Source organism: Mobula hypostoma, chromosome 4 (genome assembly GCF_963921235.1).
Source record: "Mobula hypostoma chromosome 4, sMobHyp1.1, whole genome shotgun sequence".
Classification (NCBI taxonomy): domain Eukaryota; kingdom Metazoa; phylum Chordata; class Chondrichthyes; order Myliobatiformes; family Myliobatidae; genus Mobula; species Mobula hypostoma.
This window is the reverse complement of record NC_086100.1, coordinates 121,516,019-121,536,641: the sequence shown is the minus strand read 5'-3', so window position 1 is coordinate 121,536,641 and position 20,623 is coordinate 121,516,019. Positions and strand designations below refer to the sequence as shown.

The 20,623-nt window shown below is 40.9% G+C and overlaps 1 protein-coding gene across 2 annotated transcripts in view; it reads left to right on the top strand.

The window, feature by feature from the left end:
- The window catches only part of anapc10 (anaphase promoting complex subunit 10), a 50,863-nt gene that overhangs the window by 6,774 nt on the left and 23,466 nt on the right, over nt 1-20,623 (top strand). For both annotated transcript variants that reach the window (XM_063046434.1, XM_063046433.1), the window contains exons 2-4: nt 5,891-6,025; nt 9,141-9,231; nt 14,013-14,133. In XM_063046434.1, coding sequence (XP_062902504.1) covers nt 5,911-6,025; nt 9,141-9,231; nt 14,013-14,133 — 327 coding nt within the window. In that variant the 5' untranslated portion in view covers nt 5,891-5,910. The remainder of the gene's footprint in view (nt 1-5,890; nt 6,026-9,140; nt 9,232-14,012; nt 14,134-20,623) is intronic.

The window sequence follows — 20,623 nt, the reverse complement described above, 5'->3', positions numbered from 1 at the left end:
CCTATTTAAATAATAGTCTGCCCATTTATTTCTTCTGCCAAAGTGCATAACCATACACTTTCCAACATTGTATTTCATTTGCCACTTCTTTGCCCATTCTTCCAATCTATCCAAGTCTCTCTGCAGACTCTGTTTCCTCAGCACTACCGGCCCCTCCACCTATCTTCGTATCATCAGCAACCTTAGCCACAAAGCCATCTATTCCATAATCCAAATCGTTGATGTACAAAGTAAAAAGAAGCTGCCCCAACATGGACCCCTGTGGAACACCACTGGTAAGAAGCAGCCAACCAGAATGGCATCCCTTTATTCCCACTCTCTGTTTCCTGCCAATCAGCCAACACTCTATCCACGTATGTAACTTTCCCGTAATTCCATGGGCTCTTGTTTAGCAGTCTCATGTGCGGCACCTTGTCAAAGGCCTTTTGAAAATCCAAATACACAACATCCACTGCATCTCCCTTGTCTAGCCTGCTTGTAATTTCCTCAAAAAATTGCAATAGGTTTGTCAGGCAGGATTTTCCTTTAAGGAAACCAAGCTGAGTTCTGCCTATCTTGTCATATGCCTCCAGGTACTCCGTAATCTCATCCTTGACAAATCGACTCCAACAACTTCCCAACCACTGATGTCAAGCTAACAGGTCTATAATTTCCTTTTTGCTTCCTTGTCCCCTTCTCAAATAGCAGAGTGACATTTGCAATCTTCCAGTCCTCCAGAACCATGCCAGCATCTATTGACTTTTGAAAGATCATTGCTAATGCTTCTGCAATCTCCACAGCTACTTCCTTAAGAACACGAGGGTGCATTCCATCTGGTCCGGGAGATTTATCTACCCTTAGACTATTCAGCTTCCTGAGTACTTTCTCTGTCGTAATTGTGACTGTGCACACTTCTCTTCCCTGACACCCTTGAGTGTCTGGTATACTGCTGATGTCTTCCTCAATGAAGACTGATGCAAAATACTCATTCAGTTCCTCCTCCATCTCCCATTACAATTTCTCCAGCTTCATTTCTATCAGTCCTATATCTACTCTCACCTGTCTTTTACTCTTTATATACCTGAAAAAGCTTTTAGTATCCTCTGATATTATTTGTTAGCTTCCTTTCATAGTTCGTCTTTTCCATCTTAATGACTTTCTTAGTTTCCTTTGGCAAGCTTTTAAAAACTTCCCAATCCTTCGTCTTCCCACTAATTGTTGCTTCCTTGTATGCCCTCTCCTTTGCTTTAACTTTGGCTTCGACATCTCTTGTCAGCCACGGTTGCATCCTTTTTCCATTAGAAAATTTCTTCTTTTGGAATATATTAGTCTTGCACCTTCCTCACTTCTCATATAAACTCCAGCCACTGCTGCTCTGCCGTCCTTCCTGCTAGTATCCCTTTCCAGTCAACTTTGGCCAGTTTCTCTCTCATGCCACTGTAATTTCCTTTCCTCCACTGAAATACCGACACATTGGATTTCGGCTTCTCATTCTCAAATTTCACAGTGAACTCAATCATGTTATGATCACTGCCTCCTAAGGGTTCCTTCACCTCAATCTCTCTAATCATCTGTGGTTCATTACGCAATATCCAATCCAGTACAGCCGATTTCCCCCAGTGGGCTCAACTACAAGCTGTTCTAAAAAGCCATCTCGTAGACATTCTACAAATTCTCTCTCTTGAGATCCAGTCCCCACAATTATCATAACACTACCCTTCTGACAAGCCTTTTCTATTTCCTGTTGTAATTTGTAGTCCACATCACGGCAGCCGTTAGGAGGCCTGTATATAACTGCCATCAGGGTCTTTTTACCCTGCGATTTCTTTGCTCAACCCATAAAGATTCTGTACCTTCTGATCCTATGTTACCTCTTTCTAATGATTTAATATCATTTCTTACCAAAAAAGCCACGCCACCCCCTTCTGCCTACCTGCCTATCCTTCCGATACACGGTGTATCCTTGGATGTTCAGCTCCCAGAGACACGCATCCTTTAGCCGTGTCTCAGTGATGGCCACAATATCATACCTGTCAGTCTGTAGCTGTACGACAGGATCATCCACTTTATTCCTTGTGCTGTGTGCATTTAAGTACAGGTGGCCCCCGTTTTCCGAGCGTTCACCTTACGACACCTCGCTGTTACGAAAGACCTATGTTAGTTGCATGTTTTCCCTAACGGGTGTTTTCACTGTTACGAAAAAAGGCAGTGCATGCCCAATCAGCCAAGCTCCTCCCCCGGAACTGCATTCTAGCCAGCATTGCTTGAACACGTGCTTTATCTTGATTTATTTTATGCATCCGTTAGCAAGATGAGTTCCAAGGTATCGGAAAAGCCTAAAAGAGCTCATAAGGGTGTTACACTTAGTGTAAAACTAGACATAATTAAGCGTTTCGATTGTGGTGAACGAAGTAAAGATATTGTCCGCGCATTGAATTTGCCTGCGTCCACCATTCGCACTATTTATATGCGGATAGAAAAAAACTGCCTTCCTTCAGAATATAGCTCTCACGCTGCTCTTCTTGTCCCGATCCAAAAAAAAACAGCTGTTGGAAATCCCCTTCCTTTTTAAACTCTCCACGCTGTCCTGCATACGTCACGCGCCTGCGCAGTCTCGTCCTTCTTGTACTTGAAGTTTTTTAAAAAACTGCCTTCCTTCAGAATTTAGCTCTCACGCCGCTCTTCTTGTCCCGATCCATAAATCAATAAATAAATAAAATAATACAGAACAGGTGCATCTCTATTGAGGAGGCTATAGGAGTTGCATGATCCTCTTGGACATATTCAGAAGAAATTAGGAATACAGGTGTCCCCTGCATTTTCAAACGTTCGCTTTACGAAACCTCACTGTTACGAAAGACCTACATTAGTACCCTGTTTTTGCTTTCAGAAGGTGTTTTCACTGTTATGAAGAAAATCAGCACGCGGTAAAAGGCAGCGCATGCCCCGAGCAGCCGCTCTCCCCCGGATTCAGAACAGCATTGCTTTAACACGTTGCATTGAGCAGCCGTTAGCAAGATGAGTTCTAAGGTGTTGGAAAAGCCTGAAAGAGTAAGGGTGTTACACTTAGTGTAAAACTAGACATAATTAAGTGTTTCGATCGTGGTGAACGACGCAAGGACAAAATGAGTTTGGCTTGTGGAAGTTGACGAAGATGATGTTGAAGAGCATCCCATGTCCAAGAACTGATAGATGAAGAGCTGATGCAATTGGAAGAGGAAAGGATAACAATCGAAACCGAATGCAGAAAGTGAAGCAACTGTGTGAGATTTTCGCTGCAATGATAAAGTAAGACTTTAATTTTGAAAGGGTACATAGGTTTAGGGGATATTTGCAGGATGGTTTGAGTGCTTACAAACAACTGTATGATAGAAAAATGCGCGAGGCTCAGCAGTCAAGCAAGCCTTCCACAGCAGACGACGAACCTCGACCTTCGACATCGAGGTGGGCAGTCATAGGAGAAGATGAGCTGCCTGCCCTGATCGACGATGAGATGACACCCCCCACCACCCGGGCCCCGGACAGATACTGTACTGATTTGTGAAGAACGCAGCGGTAGCCGGGAGGCACACAGCACATCTTTAAGAAAAAAGCCGAAATAAACATGCTAATTAATTAGGTGCTGCCTAGCACGTAATTGTCGGCCCAGATCAGAGGCGATGCAATTGGCAATTGCCTCTAATCTGCGCCGACATTTACGTGCCGGGCAGCACCTAATTAATTAACATGTTTATTTCGGCTTTTCTCTTAAAGATGTGCTGGGTGCCTCCCAGCTACCACTGCGTCCTTCGCGGCAATGTATCGGGTTGGCGGCCCAGAGGGTGGGGGCAACCGCACCACCCAGCCTGCAACGACTCAGTGTAACACACCATCAGCAGTGTGCTCGGCGCTGTTTTCCCAATTCCGGTAAGTGATACTACACTGTACATACATTATTTCTACTTTATGTAGGCTGTGTATTTTTACGTGTTATTTGGTAGATTTGGCAGCTTCATAGTTTAAAGGTTACTGGAGAGCACGTTTATGCCAACAGCGCTTGCGTGAGATTTTCTGCTGAGAGCGCTTGCGTGAGATTTTCGGTACGGAGATCTGTGCAGGCAATTGCTGTAGAGAAGTATTTCTACTTTATATAGGCTGTGTATTTATCATATCATTCCTGCTTTTACTATATGTTACTGTTATTTTAGGTTTTATGTGCTATTTGGCATGATTTGGTAGGTTATTTTTGGGTCTGCGAACGCTCACAAAATTTTCCCATATAAATAGTAATTGCTTCTTCAGTTTACGATATTTCGGCTTACGAACCATTTCATAGGAACGCTCTACCTTTGGATGGCGGGGGAAACCTGTAAAAAGTTAATGTACCTTTTGCATGGGTTAAATCAGTAGCAGGGCTTTCAACAGATGTCTTGTGGAAATGATGGAGGAAACTAGTGAACTTCGCATTTCCCTATTAGACAGTTGTAATTAATCTGCATAATGTGAAAAGGAGGAATGTTCTTACTCCAAAATATTTCTATTGGAGACTTTAATCCCTTACTGAGGGAAAAAAAACACAGCAGTTTCCTTGTGCTATTTGAGGAAGGCAGGTAGTCTTTCCACCCTGGAAAGCAAATGTTTGTTAAAACTTTAAATTGCATGCATATTGCTGGTAACATAGAAGATAATTTATATTTATATAATATGATACGAGGATGACTATGTTAATGGGTTGTATCCTGCAACTTTAGGAAGTTATTAGCAAATATATACTTTGATATCAACATTTAGTCTTAATAGTCATTTTCAGGTCTCTTCATCTTGCATTCTTGATATTTATTGCTTATTTATTATTACTTTGTTTTTGCTCTTTTGGTTCTTGGATTTACTCAGTATGCCCACAAGAAAACAAATCTTATGGTGACATTACAGTATGTATCTTGATAATAAATTTACTTTGAACATTGAAATTTTATTATATCCATAATTTTAGTATAATTTATGATATGTCCATTTCTGTCTTAGTGTTAGAAATCAAGTGGTGGTGTTAATTGTTTTTTTTTGCAGTTTGAAACCTCTGAAGAACCTTTCTCCAGAAATAATTATGCTTAAAAAAAAATTGTGTACATTTGTAATTCATTTAAAGTTCACCTTAATTTATCGCTATTTCAAGTTCAGTTTTAAAATGTTAATTTAAAATTGACAGCGCCTACTTTAGAGTTGCTAAATGCAAACAAAGAGCACTTTATTATCAAATGATATGTACATGTGTATTGATGGCAACGGGTATTCTGCAGCACAGATGTATCTAGCTGCCTGCCCTTGGTCCGCGCTGTTTCTTCTGATGTGGCCTCAGAGATGATCTTCCACTGGGAGCCCAGCTTTCTTATGGCAGATTGCAGTGTGGATCTGCTTCTAGTGAAATACTGGTTACTCCTTAGAAAGGCTTTGACAGCTAGTCAGGCTGTGACCTCAGCTCTCAGCCTGTAACTTACAAACATTCAAAATCATCTGGGATCTTTTTAAAGAAAACCAGTCTTAAAAAAGTTAAAATTAGTTAAATAGTGAGAATGATAAAGACATGCACAGTTTTCTCTAGCGGCCATTTCTTCTCTTCATTTTCATGGAATAATTGCCCTAATATGAGGCCATTTAAACAAGATATTCACTGAGGCACTGCTGAGTCAGTTGGCAGACTGGGAAGGACAGATAGTACTGACCGAAGCCTGCTCTTGACTCTAGTACCCAGAGGAGAAACTGGTAGGTAGGATAGTATGAGCATTTGGGGAAGGTGTGCAGCCTTTTGTGAAAATATTATTGGCACTTAAAACTACAACAGGTGCATTTCTTATCCACATTGAATGTAAATGCCTTTTCTGAAACATTACTTTGTATTTAACAGCTACAACTGTAATCATATAATCTGTTGCAGATCAACAGTAGTTAGGAAGAATGACGACTCCAAGTAAGACACCCCCTGGAGATGACCCAAAGCAGCTGGAACGAACTGGTACAGTGCGAGAGATTGGTTCACAGGCTGTCTGGTCCTTGTCTTCTTGTAAACCAGGTAAGCCCTGAATATTGCTTGTGTAATCATTTGACTTTGCTTTAGTTTCTTGTTTCTAATTGTACATAAAATAGAATGAAGTACTATATAATCTGCTATTCTATTCTACGAGATAGCCCAAACTGTTCCAGTTATCAATGGTAATCATGCCATTATTATATAGGTGACACAGTTGAAAATGTGTTAGAAGTCATGAATAACAAACTAAAACTTTGGTTTGAAACTGCAACTAGGATCCTGTTAACTATGTTGTTCTGGAAATCTTTCTTTCTTTAAAAATGTTAAATAATTCATTAAAAAATAAGAACAAATATGCACTACAGCACCATATTTGCATTTTAACAACTTTATCCATTCAAATGGAATGTGTCCTGAATAGCAGGCTCTGCGTCAAATATAAAAGTGTTGGTAATTGCTAGCTTATTATACTGAAATTCACAGTATGAATGTCAGGGTATGTACATGTGCACAAGAGTTTTGCACAGTACTGTCTTTGTCAAAGTGGAGCAGAGAGCGAGTTTGTAAATATAGCAGGAGCGAAGGATGTTGGGAATGGTGAGGATGGGGTGCCACAGGAGGGGTCTGGGACAGGTGGTAGAAAGGGAGTGTGGGATGGGGGGATGGTACAGGTGCAGACACACCCAGTCCTGAGGCATTGGGCAAAGTCATTTGATTCCAAGCAATTGGTCATTATAGAAAGTCTCTTTGGTGCTTCCTGTCTCTTTCCCCAGTACTGTTGCTACTCTCCCTAGGAGTGTGCATCCTGCAAAGATCACACAAAGACCATAACATGCAATGCTGAAGGAGGTAAAAAAGAACCCAAGGGCAACAGCAAAAGACCTGCAGAAATCTTAGAACTTGCTGAATTCTCTCCATGTGTCCACTATAAGAAAAACACTGAACAATGGTGTTCATGGAAGGACAGCACGGAGGAAACCACTAGTCTCCCAAAATAAAACATCACTGCATGTCTCAAGTTTGCAGAAGAATGCCTGGATGTTCCACAACGCTTTTGGGACAATGTTCTGTGGACAGATGAGACAAAAGTTGAACATTTTGGGAGAAATGCACATTGCTACGTTTGGAGGAAAAGGGGCACTGCACACCAACACCAAAATCTCATCCCAGCTGTGAAGCATGATGGAAGGAGCATCACGGTTTGGGGCAGGGCCTAGACAGCTTACAATTGTTGAGGGAACAATGAATTCAAAATTGTATCAAGACATTTTACAGCTTTCACTTGAAGCTTAGTAGAAGTTTGATGATGCAATAAGACAGTGATCTGAAACAGAAAAGTAAATTAACTGAATGGTTTAAAAAGAAGAAAATTTGTGTTTTGGAATGGAGTCCAGACCTTAACCCAATTGAGATGCTGTGGGAAGACCTAGGTTATTGCTGCTAAAGGAGTAAATAAATACAAGGGTTCACATACCTTTTCCAGCCTGGACTGTGTACGGTTAAACAATGTATTCAATAAAGGCATATTATTGTGATTTAGATGAAGATCAGACCACATGTTATGAGTAATTAATGCAGAAAACCAGGTAATTGCAAAGGGTTCACAAACTTTTTCTTGCAACCGTATGTGTGCCTAATACTTTTGCACAGTATTGTAATTTGAATTAACACTGGATTTGACCCTAGTATGTGAAATTTAATTAAAGAAAACATGCAGGTTGTAAATCCAGTATGATATATGGGTATCATAAACCTTGCACTATCAAATCAGGTATTTGATATTGAGTGTTTGTATTTTGTATTGGAATTACTGAAATAAACTTTAGGTAACTCTCCACCTAACTTTTCTATCAGATTTTAATCATGTACAGCCCTTGGCTGCCTCCACCTTTCACTTACCAACCTCTGTCGCTATCTTCACTTTGCCTGCCTCCATTTGCTTATCACTCTTGCTCACCTGGATCCACCTAATACTTGTCAGGCCTTTCTTCAGCCTTTCCCCTCACCTCTTTATACTGGTTACCTCCCGTCTATTTTTCAGTCCAATGAAAGATCTCAACGCAAATCACCTTGTATTTATTTTCCTCCTGTCCTGTTGTGTTCTTCTAGCAGTTTGATTTTTGTTCTAACATCTTTGTTATTTCTCCTTCATTTCCCGTTTTAGTGCTTTATGCAGATGTGATTGGTCTTGTGTACTGCCTGCATAAAATATCATCTTTCAATATATTTGAACTCAATTATGTTCACAGATCCCTCACTGACAAAACTCCTTATTTTTGGATGCCTCTGATCAAGGACTTGCTTGAGTTCTTTTTCTAGAGATGTTAGATCATGCTTGATTTAGGTCATACCTCGTGTTCATGATCCCTGTGGTCATTTTCACTTTTTGCTTCACTGCAGCTGTAAATGGGCAGCTGTTATACAAAGGAGAGCAGGTTATGAAAGCTTATGTTGTCAAAGGCCTTTCCAGCTCTTTCTGTATGCCTGTGCCGATAGGTTCTATTATGAACTGCTGGCACAGGGTAAATACAATTTAGCTGGTTGGGCTTGGGTGTCTTTAGGGTTGGAATTAAATTGTGCTAAAGATGTCATTTTACCTTCTTTAATCAATGGAAGCAGGGTTCAATTTGAAACTGTTGGATACTAACAGGCAGGAGAGAGGAGGAGGAGCAGAATGACATAATCAATATAGTATCCAATCAAAAAGTATAGTTTGATTAAATATTTCCTGCAGATATTCTGCAGTCTTCTTTTGAAACATTACATATTGTGTGCTTGAAAGGGAATACAACTTCTACTCTTTGTTTTTAAGATGCTTTCACAATTTTGAAATTGACAGTTCAAAATGCTTGAACGATTAAGCAGCTACTCATTAAATCTAGATTTGTTAAATAGTGGGTTGTCAGAACATGATTTTAACTAAAATTGAATGTGAAATTCTATTTTTGATATGCATAGTTCTGCTAGTGAATTCCTGTATCAATAACCTGTAATGCTAAAAATTTCATCTGGGTAGTGCAAATATCCAAGTTAAAGTAATTTAAGGTATTGCAGCTAAATCTAAAGTTTAATTTTGTATTTATGAACAATAACCAGATTATATAGGAATATTTAACTCAACAATTAGGAGTACAGTGAAATTTGATTGCTTTATTAGGATTTGGTGTGGATCAATTACGTGATGATAACCTGGAAACATACTGGCAGTCAGATGGATCTCAGCCTCATCTTGTAAACATTCAATTCAGGTATGACAATACAGCAAAATATTGGTTCAGCTGATTAGGAATATTGATAATGCCTGTTCCAGTTAGCATAATGTACATTGCGCCATTTCTTTTTTTCTCTTCAATGTCCTATTGTTTGCTTATAGCATCTTACAGCCATTCTGTTGGCACTCAAGAAAATAAAAGCAGGTTTCATTTTATGTTCCAACATTTGGCAGCATTTAACGAGATTTTTCTGAACTGGTTGGGTATGCTTCCAGAAGAGGAAAGATAACACAGCCAATCCCCGAGATATGAGAATGGCATAGAGAATGATGGAACAAAAAAAAAGGCAGTGGATATTGGCAGCCTTGCTGCATGTCAGGTGAATAACCTGAGTGAGAACTAAACTGAAGAAAGCAAGCCGAATGGAGAGGTTAAAGGAAAAACAGATGTGCAAAAGAAGTAGGTTTGCAAATGATTGACAGGGTAGGTGAGGGGCAAAGAGTATGCTCTACAGAGTAAGAATAGTCTGCTTTTTCATTGGCATTCCTTTGGAATTGCTGGACGTTTATGGATTCTGAGATGACTGATGAGACTTCTGTGGGAGCCCAGACTCGCCATACCAATTAAGCCAGAAATGCCGGACGGGATGGGTAGGTGGTGAGGTGGTCTTCCTCTTCTGCTTTTTATGCTAACTTCTGTTGCAATGCTCTCAGTACCAATCCAACTTGCTGTCTCAGTCATAGGGCCAATGGGGATGATGTACTCTTTTTGCCGAGAGTATATTCTTGAGCCTTTTCCTCCGTCCACCTGCCAATCATGACCAGTGTCCGAGTTATGAATAGAATATTAGAATATTTATGTATCTGTTTTTAATCAAATAAATGAATACTATCAAAATCTGTTGGGAACTGGAGGTAATATCTTAATTTTCACCCAATCTACAAATTATATTAAAAGGTTGGTTTATGTTTTATGGCATATAAGCTTGTTAATCCGGAATAAATGCTTCCCACATTGTGAGGGACGTGGGAATGGAAAATGCAAAAGATCTTGCCTTCATTCCAAAATATATGGACATGTCTCACAACTATGTGCTGGTTATTTAATCTCTGTTAGTGATGCTTTGGGAAACATTCATCAGGAGAAAATCAAATTTAAGTAACTAATAAATATTAAAGGAGAAGCAACAAAGGCAAACCATGCTGATTAATATGATTCAATTTAGTAATGTGACAATAAGGGAGGGAAGTAAAAGGGTTTCAGTAATGTCAATGTAATTTTTAAAGTATCAAATCCCACCCAAAAGCTGGTTAGCAATACAAGGACAGAAAGTAGAGAGTCAGTGTCTTAATGGCAGAAAGTTGTGAGTCACAAGATCATAATATATAAAAACCATAGAAACTACAGCACAGAAACAGGCCTTTTGGCCCTTCTTGGCTGTGCCGAACCATTTTCTGCCTAGTCCCACCGACCTGCACACGGACCATACACCTCCCATCCATGTATCTGTCCAATTTGTTCTTAGATGTTAAAAAAGAACCCGCATTTACCACCTCGTCTGGCAGCTCATTCCATACTCCCACCGCTCTCTGTGTGAAGAAGCCCCCCCTAATGTTCCCTTTAAACTTTTCCCCTCTCACCCTTAACCCATGTCCTCTGGTTTTTTTCTCCCCTTGTCTCAGTGGAAAAAGCCTGCTTGCATTCACTCCATCTATACCCATCATAATTTTATATACCTCTATCAAATCTCCCCTCATTCTTCAACGCTCCAGGGAATAAAGTCCTAACCTATTCAACCTTTCTCTGTAACTGAGTTTCTCAAGTCCCGGCAACATCCTTGTAAACCTTCTCTGCACTCTTTCAACCTTATTTATATCCTTCCTGTAATTTGGTGACCAAAACTGTACACAATACTCCAGATTCGGCCTCACCAATGCCTTATACAACCTCATCATAACATTCCAGCTCTTATACTCAATACTTTGATTAATAAAGGCCAATGTACCAAAAGCTCTCTTTACGACCCTATCTACCTGTGACGCCACTTTTGGGGAATTTTGTATCTGTATTCCCAGATCCCTCTGTTCCACTGCACTCCTCAGTGCCTTACCGTTAACCCTGTATGTTCTACGTTGGTTTGTCCTTCCAACGTGCAATACCTCACACTTGTCTGTACTAAACTCCATCTGTCATTTTTCAGCCCATTTTTCCAGCTGGTCCAAGTCCCTCTGCAGGCTCTGAAAACCTTCCTCACTGTCTAATACACCTCCAGTCTTTGTATCATCAGCAAATTTGCTAATCCAATTTACCACATTATCATCCAGATCATTGATATAGATGACAAATAACTAGGGACCCAGCACTGATCCCTGTGGCACACCACTAGTCACAGGCCTCCACTCGGAGAAGCAATTCTCTACTACCACTCTTTGGCTTCTTCCATTGAGCCAATGTCTGACCCAATTTACCACCTCTCCATGTATACCTAGCGACTGAATTTTCCTAACTAACCTCCCATGCGGGACCTTGTCAAAGGCCTTACTGAAGTCCATGTAGACAATATCCACTGCCTTCCCTTCATCCACTTTCTTGATAACCTCCTCGAAAAACTCCAATAGATTGGTCAAACATGACCTACCACGCACAAAGCCATGTTGACTCTCCCTAATAAGTCCCTGCCTATCTAAATGCTTGTAGATTCTGTGTCTTAGTACTCCCTCCCTTAACTTACCTACTACCGACGTAAAACTTACCGGCCTATAATTTCCCGGATTACTTTTCGATCCTTTTTTCAAACAACGGAACAACATGAGCCACTCTCCAATCCTCCGGCACCTCACCTGTAGACAGCGACATTTTAAATATTTCTGCCAGGGCCCCTGCAATTTCAACACTAGTCTCCTTCAAGGTCCGAGGGAACACCCTGTCAGGTCCCGGGGATTTATCCACTTTAATTTTCCTCAAGACAGCAAGGACCTCCTCCTTTTCGATCTGTACAGTTTCCATGATCTCACTACTTGTTTCCCTTAATTCCATAGACTTCATGCCAGTTTCCTTAGTAAATACAGACGCAAAAAACCTATTGAAGATCTCCCCCATTTTCTTTGGTTCCACACATAGCCGACCACTCTGATCTTCAGGAGGACCAATTTTATCCCTTACAATCCTTTTGCTCTTAATATACCTGTAAAAGCTCTTTGGATTATCCTTCACTTTGACTGCCAAGGCAACCTCATGTCTTCTTTTAGCCTTCCTGATTTCTTTCTTAAGTATTTTCTTGCACTTATACTCCTCAAGCACCTTATTTACTCCCTGCTTCCTATACATGTCATACAACTCCCTCTTCTTCTTTATCAGAGTTGCAATATCCCTTGAGAACCAAGGTTCCTTATTCCTATTCACTTTGCCTTTAATCCTGACAGGAACATACAAATTCTGTACTCTCAAAATTTCTCCTTTGAAGGCTTCCCACCTACCGATCACATCCTTGCCAGAGAACAACCTGTCCCAATCCATGCTTTTTAGATCCTTTCTAATTTCTTCAAATTTGGCCGCCTTCCAGTTAAGAACCTCAACCCTAGGACCAGATCTAGGATATATGTGCAGAATTAGGCCATATGGCCCATCAAGTCTGCTCTGCCATTCAATCAACATTGATCCTTTTTTAACCCCTCCTCTGTCCCACTCCCCAGCCTTCTCCCCGAAATCTTTGATGCCATGTCGAAGCAAGAACCTATCAAGCTCTTCCTTAAATATACCCAACGACCTGGCCTCCACAGCTGCCTGTGGTAATAAGTTCCACAAGTTCACCATCCTCTGGCTAAAGAAATTTCCCCGCATCTGTTTTCAATGGACACCCGTCTATCCTGAGGCTGTGTTCTCTTGTCCTAGACTCCCCCACCACAGGGTGGTCATATTATATAACCAACAGGATAAGTACTATCCTTGTTAACATAGTTTCTTATGTACGAGTGTACAGGCCAATATTTCAAACATTGCAGCTAATCTGCAAATTTGCAGTTTTGATAAGTAATGAGGATCATAATGGAAGACAGAGGGAGGACACAATCTCGTTCTTGACTATTTCCTTGATATCATATTGAGTGAATTGCTTTGCTTGAAGGTTGGATTCTTCAATGAAGATTGCTGGAAAGAGCTGAATTAAATTGTCCTCTGTACTTCTGGATAAATATGGTTCCAAATACCTCAGCCTTTGGCACTTTTGCCAGGCTTGGTTGTCATGCAAGATGGAGATCATCTAATGGCCTCTTTAACTTGTTAACTAACAAATTAACTGAATGCTATAATGTAGTTATAATCTGGACTGTCAGTTGTGGAATCACTTAGCTCACATGCTGATTATGAACAAAATTTCACATGCTGATTTTTCTGTTTAGCTTGTGCATAGTCCTGTGCTACATGTTCACAAGATTGGTATCAAAGCTGGGTGCAGCTCTTGGCATGCCCTTCCCTCATTGAATGATTGATGCTTCTATCTAGATAGCTATGATAGTGTGAACTATATTAGGCTATTGAGATTTATTTTTTCCAGTCCACAGTGTAGAACAGGGATCCCCAACTTGGGGTCCACAGCCCTCTTGGTTAATGGTAAAGGTCTATGACATAAAAAAGGTTGGGAACCCCTGATGTAGAAGTTCAATAGTGAAATTACAGTAAGCTGTGGTACATTTGTGTGATTTTTACATTTAAATACAATGCATGAGCTGATTTTAATAAAAATGTTGTAGCTGCCCATGATCAGTTTTTGATCTGTATGTATTTGATTATTGGTTACTGAGAATAAATTGTTCTCATAGACGAAAAACAACTGTGAAAACCTTGTGTATTTATGCTGACTACAAATCTGATGAAAGCTATACACCAAGCAAGGTCTCCGTCAGAGTTGGAAACAACTTTCATGATCTTAAAGAAATGCGGGTATGTTTACTATATCGCTGCTTATGATGTTGGCTTTGATATTTAAGTCTTTCTTATCTTTCAGGGCATTCCAAACTAATAATTTAAAAACAAAAGTATTTTTTTTTTGCCTGCATGGCTCTCATGGTTGTATACAAATGAAACTAAGAACAAAGGTTGAGATTTTGCACGTAGCTGTGAGAATAGTAGAGCAGTGCTAGTGGGAGATTTCAATTTTCCTGCTATCAACTGAGCCAGCCAGAATGCAAAGGGCTTGCATGGAGTGGAATTTGGGTAGTGTTTCAAAGACGGTTTCCTCATGAGGAGCATACTCAGGAAAGAGCAATACAATATCTCTTCTTAGAGAACAAGGTGGACCAAGTAACTGAGGTGGAGGTTGGGGAGCACTTTGGGTCCAGTGACCACAATTCTATTAGTTTTAAATCATGTATGAAAAAAAGATAGAACAGGTCTGCGAGTAAAACTCTTGAACCAGACCCGGGCCAACCTTGAGGGCATTGGACAGAATCTAACTGGAGTCAACTGGATGACTTTATGTAAAGGCAAAGGAATAGTTGGCAAGTGGGAGGCTTTTAAAACGGTCATATCAACAGTGCAGGGGCAGCAGGTAGGGTGTAGTTCAAAGAATCTTGATTGATACAGGATATTGAGGCATTGATAATGAAAAAGGAAGCATACATTATATTTAGACAGCGGCATATGAATGAATCTCTTGATGAAAGTAAAAGGTTTAAGAGCAGGCTTAAGAGGAAATCAGGAGGGCAGAGAGAGGGTACGAGATGGATTTGGCAGGCAGGGTTACAGATAATACGAGGTTCTTCAGTTATGGTAACAGTAAAAGAGTGACTAGGCAGAGATCAAGTTTTCTTAAAGACCACCAAGGCTACGGTCTATTTCTTCACAATGTTTACGAAGGAGAATATCATTGATGCCAAAGAAATGAGGATAATATAGTTAGGTGCTAGTACATATGCATATTATGATGATGGAGATATTTGCAGTTTTGAACTTCATTAAAGTTGGGTTTGACCAAATGTGTCCTCTGACCTTTTGGGAGGTCAGGGAAGAAATTGCAGAGGCTCTTGTGGAGATATTTGTTTCATTGTTAGCCACTGGTAAAATTCCAAAAGGCTGGAGGGTAGCTAATGTTGTTCTATTGTTCAAGAAGGTTAGCAAGTACAAGTCAAGAAGCTACAGCTTGTTGAGCCAAACTTCAGTTGTAGCAGTTACTGAGGGACAAGATCGACCGTCACTTGGATGGTCAAAGTTTGATCAGCAATAGTCAGTGTGGTTTTGTGCACTGGAAGTTATCTCTGTGAAATCTGCTGGAGTTTGTGTTTTGAAGTGGTAACTATGGGGTAGATAAAAGCAGGGCAGTGGATGATGTCTGTGTAGACTTCAGGAGGCCTTTGACAAGATTTTTCATGGCAGGCTGATCTGGAAGGTTGTATCACGTGAGATTTAGAGGGAGTTAGTGCAGTAAATTCAGAATTGGCTCTTTTAGGAAGCGGAGAATAACGGTTGAAGGTTGGTTGTCAGATTGGAGGTCTGGGTCAGTGTTGGGACTTCTTATTATGTATGTAAATAATTTGGATGTAAATGTAATGCCTATAAAAAGTATTCACCTCCCCTTGGAAGTTTTCATGTTTTATTGTTTTACAATGAATCATAGTGTGATTTAATTTGGCTTTTTTGACAGTGATCAACAGAAAAGACTCATGCCAAAGTGAAAACAAATTTCTGCATATTGGTGTAAATTACAATTATTAAACACAAAATATTTGATTGCGTAATTACTTACCCCATTCAAGCCAGTATGTAGGAGGTGCACCTTTGGCAGCAACCACAGCCTTGTTTCTGTGGATAGCTTTGCACATCTGGACACTCCAATTTTTCCCCATTCTTCTTTACAAAACTGCTCAAGCTCTATCAGATTGCTTGGGGATTGTAGGTGAACAGCCTTTTCAAGTCCAGCCACAAATTCTCAATTGGATTGAAGTCGGGACTCTGACTTGGCCACTCCAGGACATTTACTTTGTTGTCTTTAAACCATTTCTGTGTAGCTTTGGCTTTATGCTTAGGGTCATTGTTTTGCTGGAAAACAGATATTCTCCCAAGTCGCAGTTCTCTCACAGGCTGCATCAGGTTTTCCTCCAGAATTTCCCTCTATATTGCTACATTCATTTTACCCTCTACCTTCACAAGCCTTCCAGGGCCTGCTGCAGTGAAGCATCCCCACCACCAAACTTCACAGTAAGGACGGTGTGTTTTTGATAGCGTGCAGTGTTTGGCTTATACCAACCATAGTGTTTAGTCTGATGGTCAAAAAGCTTAATTTTGGTTTCAGTAGACCAGAGAACCATCTTCCAGCTGGCTTCAGAGACTCCCACATGCCTTCTGGCAAACTCTAGCTGAGATTTCATGTGAGTTCTTCATCTGTGCTTTCTCTTTGCCACTCTCCCATAAAGCTGCTACTGGTGAAGCACCTGGGCAACAGTTGTTGTATGTGCAGTCTCTCCCATCTCAGCCACTGAAGTGTGTAACTCTTCCAGAGTTGTCGTAGGTCTCTTGGTGGCCTCCCTCACTAGTCCCCTTCTTGCACAGTCACTCAGTTTTTGAGGACACCCTACCCTAGACAGATTTCCAGCTGTGCCATATCCTTTCCATTTCTTCATGATGACTTAACTGTACTCCAATGGATATTCAGTGACTTGTGCTTTTCAATAAACTTTTCGTGGAGTTGTTTGGAGTATTCTTTTGACTTCATGGTGTAGTTTTTGCCAGGATACTGACTCCCCAGCAGCTGGACCTTCCAGATGCGGGTGTATTTTTACTACAGTCAATTAAAACACCTTGACTGCACACAGGTGATCTCCAGTTAACTAATTATGTGAGTTCTAAGCCCAATTTGCTGCAGCAGTGACGATTTGGTGTGTCATATTAAAAGGAGTGAATACTTATGTAATGAATTACTGTGATTTATATTTGTAATTCATTTAGATCACTTTGTAGAGAAATGTTTTCACTTTGACACAAAAGAGTCTTTTCCTGTTGATCAGTGTCAAAAAAAAAAGCCAAATTAAATCCACTGTGATTCAATGTTGTAAAACAGTAAAACATGAAAACATCTGGTGGGGGTGGGCTGAATACCTTTTTATAGGCACTGTACATGGAATGATTAGCAAGTTTGCTGATTATACTAAATCATGGGGTCTTATTGGTAATCAAGTAGGTTAAAATGAATTAAAAAGAGATCTTGATCAGTTAGGAAAATAATTTTCAATGTGGATAAGTGTGAGGGGCTACATTTTGGACATTTAAACCAGAGTTTGACCTAAGTGAATGACAGGGTACTGACAAGTGAAGGACCTAGCAGTACATATGCACAGTTCACTGTCAGCTGCCGTAGAAGCGGACAAAGTGGTGAAGAAGGTATTTAACATGCTGGCCTTCAGTCAGGGCATCACATTTAGGAGTAGGGATATTATGTTGCAGATGTAAAAGTCATTGGTGAGACTGCACTTGGAGTATTGTGTTCAGTGTTATTAATCCGTTGTAGGAAAGACACTGTCTTGCTGGACAGGGCGCAGAAGAGAGTTATCAGGCTGCTGCCTGGACTAAAGGGTCTGAGTTGTAGGGAAAGGTTGGCCACACTGTATCTTTATATCTTGAAGTACAGGAGAGTGAGGGGTGACTTTAGAAGCCCACAAAATTGAGTGGAATGGATAAGGTGGACAGTCGTAGTCTTTTCCCCAGTATTGCGGAGACCAAAGCTGGAGGGCACAATTACAAGAAAAAATGGGAAAGATTTAGAGACCTGAGAGATAACTTCTTAAACCAAGGGTAGTGAATACTTGAAATGAGCTGCCAGAGGAAGTATTCAAGGTAGGTACAATTGCAACTTCTAAGAAGTATTTGGATAGTACGTGGTGGGGAGGGGTTTGGAGGGTTATGGGCTGAATGCAGGCATCTGTGATTAGCAGGGAGGATGCTGAGGTTGGGCCAAAGAGTCTGTTTCCATGCCGTGTTACTCTGTGATTAACAAGTTTAAAATTGTGTTCCTTTCAATTTAACTTTTCCTACTTATGAGGTAATGGGCCTGAAAGACAATTTTAAAATATAAGAGAATAAGAGAAGAGTACAAATAGAATTACGTTGCCTATTTTATCTAACACTACATTGACATATGGTCAATAAAGTCTAATTTGTATTTTCCTGCGTTGTGCTTTCTATGGCTAAAACACCATACATTTACCATCTGTACCTCTGCTAAGGCTGCTTTTTCACCTGATACCTAGGGGTGTAAAACAAGTATCAGTTGATATACAGTGCCTTCCTAGTTCCTGTTTGATGAAGCAATATATGGATTGATTGCCTTCCTGAAGGATGATTCTGTTGTGCACCTGGAATGGGAAAGCTTGTGTGTCAAGCACCTCAAGCCTGCTCCAACATTCAATATGATCGTGGCTGATCTATGCTGATCTTAACTTCTCTTCATTGCAGTTTCTCATAGTCATAGTCATACTTTATTGATCCCGGGGGAAATTGGTTTTCGTTACAGTTGCACCATAAATAATTAAATAGTAATATGTAAATTATGCCAGGAAGTAAGTCCAGGACCAGCCTATTGGCTCAGGGTGTCTGACCCTCCAAGGGAGGAGTTGTAAAGTTTGATGGCCACAGGCAGGAATGACTTCCTACGACGCTCTGTGCTGCATCTCGGTGGAATGAGTCTCTGGCTGAATGTACTCCTGTGCCCACCCAGTACATTATGTAGTGGATGGGAGACATTGTCCAAGATAGCATGCAACTTGGACAGCATCCTCTTTTCAGACACCACCGTCAGAGAGTCCAGTTCCATCCCCACAACATCACTGGCCTTACGAATGAGTTTGTTTCTGATTCATGACCCTTAATTTCTTGTTTCTACAAATATTTCTTTCCACCTTCAATATCTGCAGTGATTTGGCATCTGGCACCCTAGGGGGTAGAGAATTCCAGAGATTCACTCTTCTGAGAAGAAATTTCTGTTCACCTCAATTTTAGGCATAAGACATAGGCAAATTGCTCTGAACTTCACTCATTTGCAGTCTCTCTCCATTTAGATATCTCATCTGCCTTTTGATTACTCTTCCTGAAGTGCATGAACTCATACTTTCCCACATTAAACTCTGTTTGTTACATTCTTGCACCTAACATTTGAGTGATAATGAAATTCAATGCCACTTGTTTTCCACTTGCCTGAATGGATGAAAACCAAATCCATGAAAAGCTTCTAAATGGTGCAACTTCCTTGTCCTTGAATATTAAAATAATCAGTTAATTAGAGGTGATATAGAGACTATTGATAAAGTAATTATATAGAAACAGAGAAACATAGAAAACCTATAGCACATACAGGCCCTTCGGCCCACAAAGCTGTGCCAAACATGTCCTTAGAAATTACCTAGGGTTACCTATAGCCCTCTTTTTTCGAGCTCCATGTACCTGTCCAGGAGTCTCTTAAAAGACACTATGGTATCCACCTCCACTACCGTCGCTGGCAGCCCATTCCACACACTCACTACTCTCTCCAAGGAAAAACAACTTACCCCTGACATCCCCTCTGTACCTACTTCCAAGCACCTTAAAACTGTGCCCTCTCGTGCTAGCCATTTCAGCCTTGGCGAAAAAAACTCTGACTATCCACACTATCAATGCCTCACATCATCTTATACACCTCTATCAGGTCACCTCTCATCGTCCATCACTCCAAGGAAAAAAGGCCGAGTTCACTCAACCTATTCTCATAAGGCATGCTCCCCAATCCAGGCAACATCTTTGTAAATCTCCTTTGCACCCTTTCTATGGTTTCCACATCCTTCCTGTAGTGAGGTGACCAGAACTGAGCACAGTACTCCAAGTGGGGTCTGACCAAAGTCCTATATAGCTGCAACATTACCTCTCAGCGATGTAATCATCCCATGATTGATGAAGGCCAATGCACTGTTTGCTTTCTTATCCACAGAGTCAACTTGCACTGCAGCTTTGAGTGTCCTATGGACTCGGACCCCAAGATCCCTCTGATCCTCCACACTGCCTAGAGTCTTACCGTTATTACTATATTCTGCCATCATATTTGACCTGCCAAAATGAACCACCTCACACTTACACAAAGAATTCTGCAGATGCTGGAAATTCAAGCAACACACATCAAAGTTGCTGGTGAACACAGCTGGCCAGGCAGCATCTCTAGGAAGAGATACAGTCAACGTTTCAGGCTGAGAGCCTTTGTCAGGACTAACTGAAGGAAGAGCTAGTAAGGGATTTGAAAGTGGGAGGGGGAAGATCCAAAATGATAGGAGAAGACAGGAGGGGGAGGGATGGTGCCGAGAGCTGGACAGGTGATTGGCAAAGGGGATATGAGAGGATCATGGGACAGGAGGCCCAGGGAGAAGGAAAAGGGGAAGGGGGGGGAGCCCAGAGGATGGGCAAGGGGTATAGTCAGAGG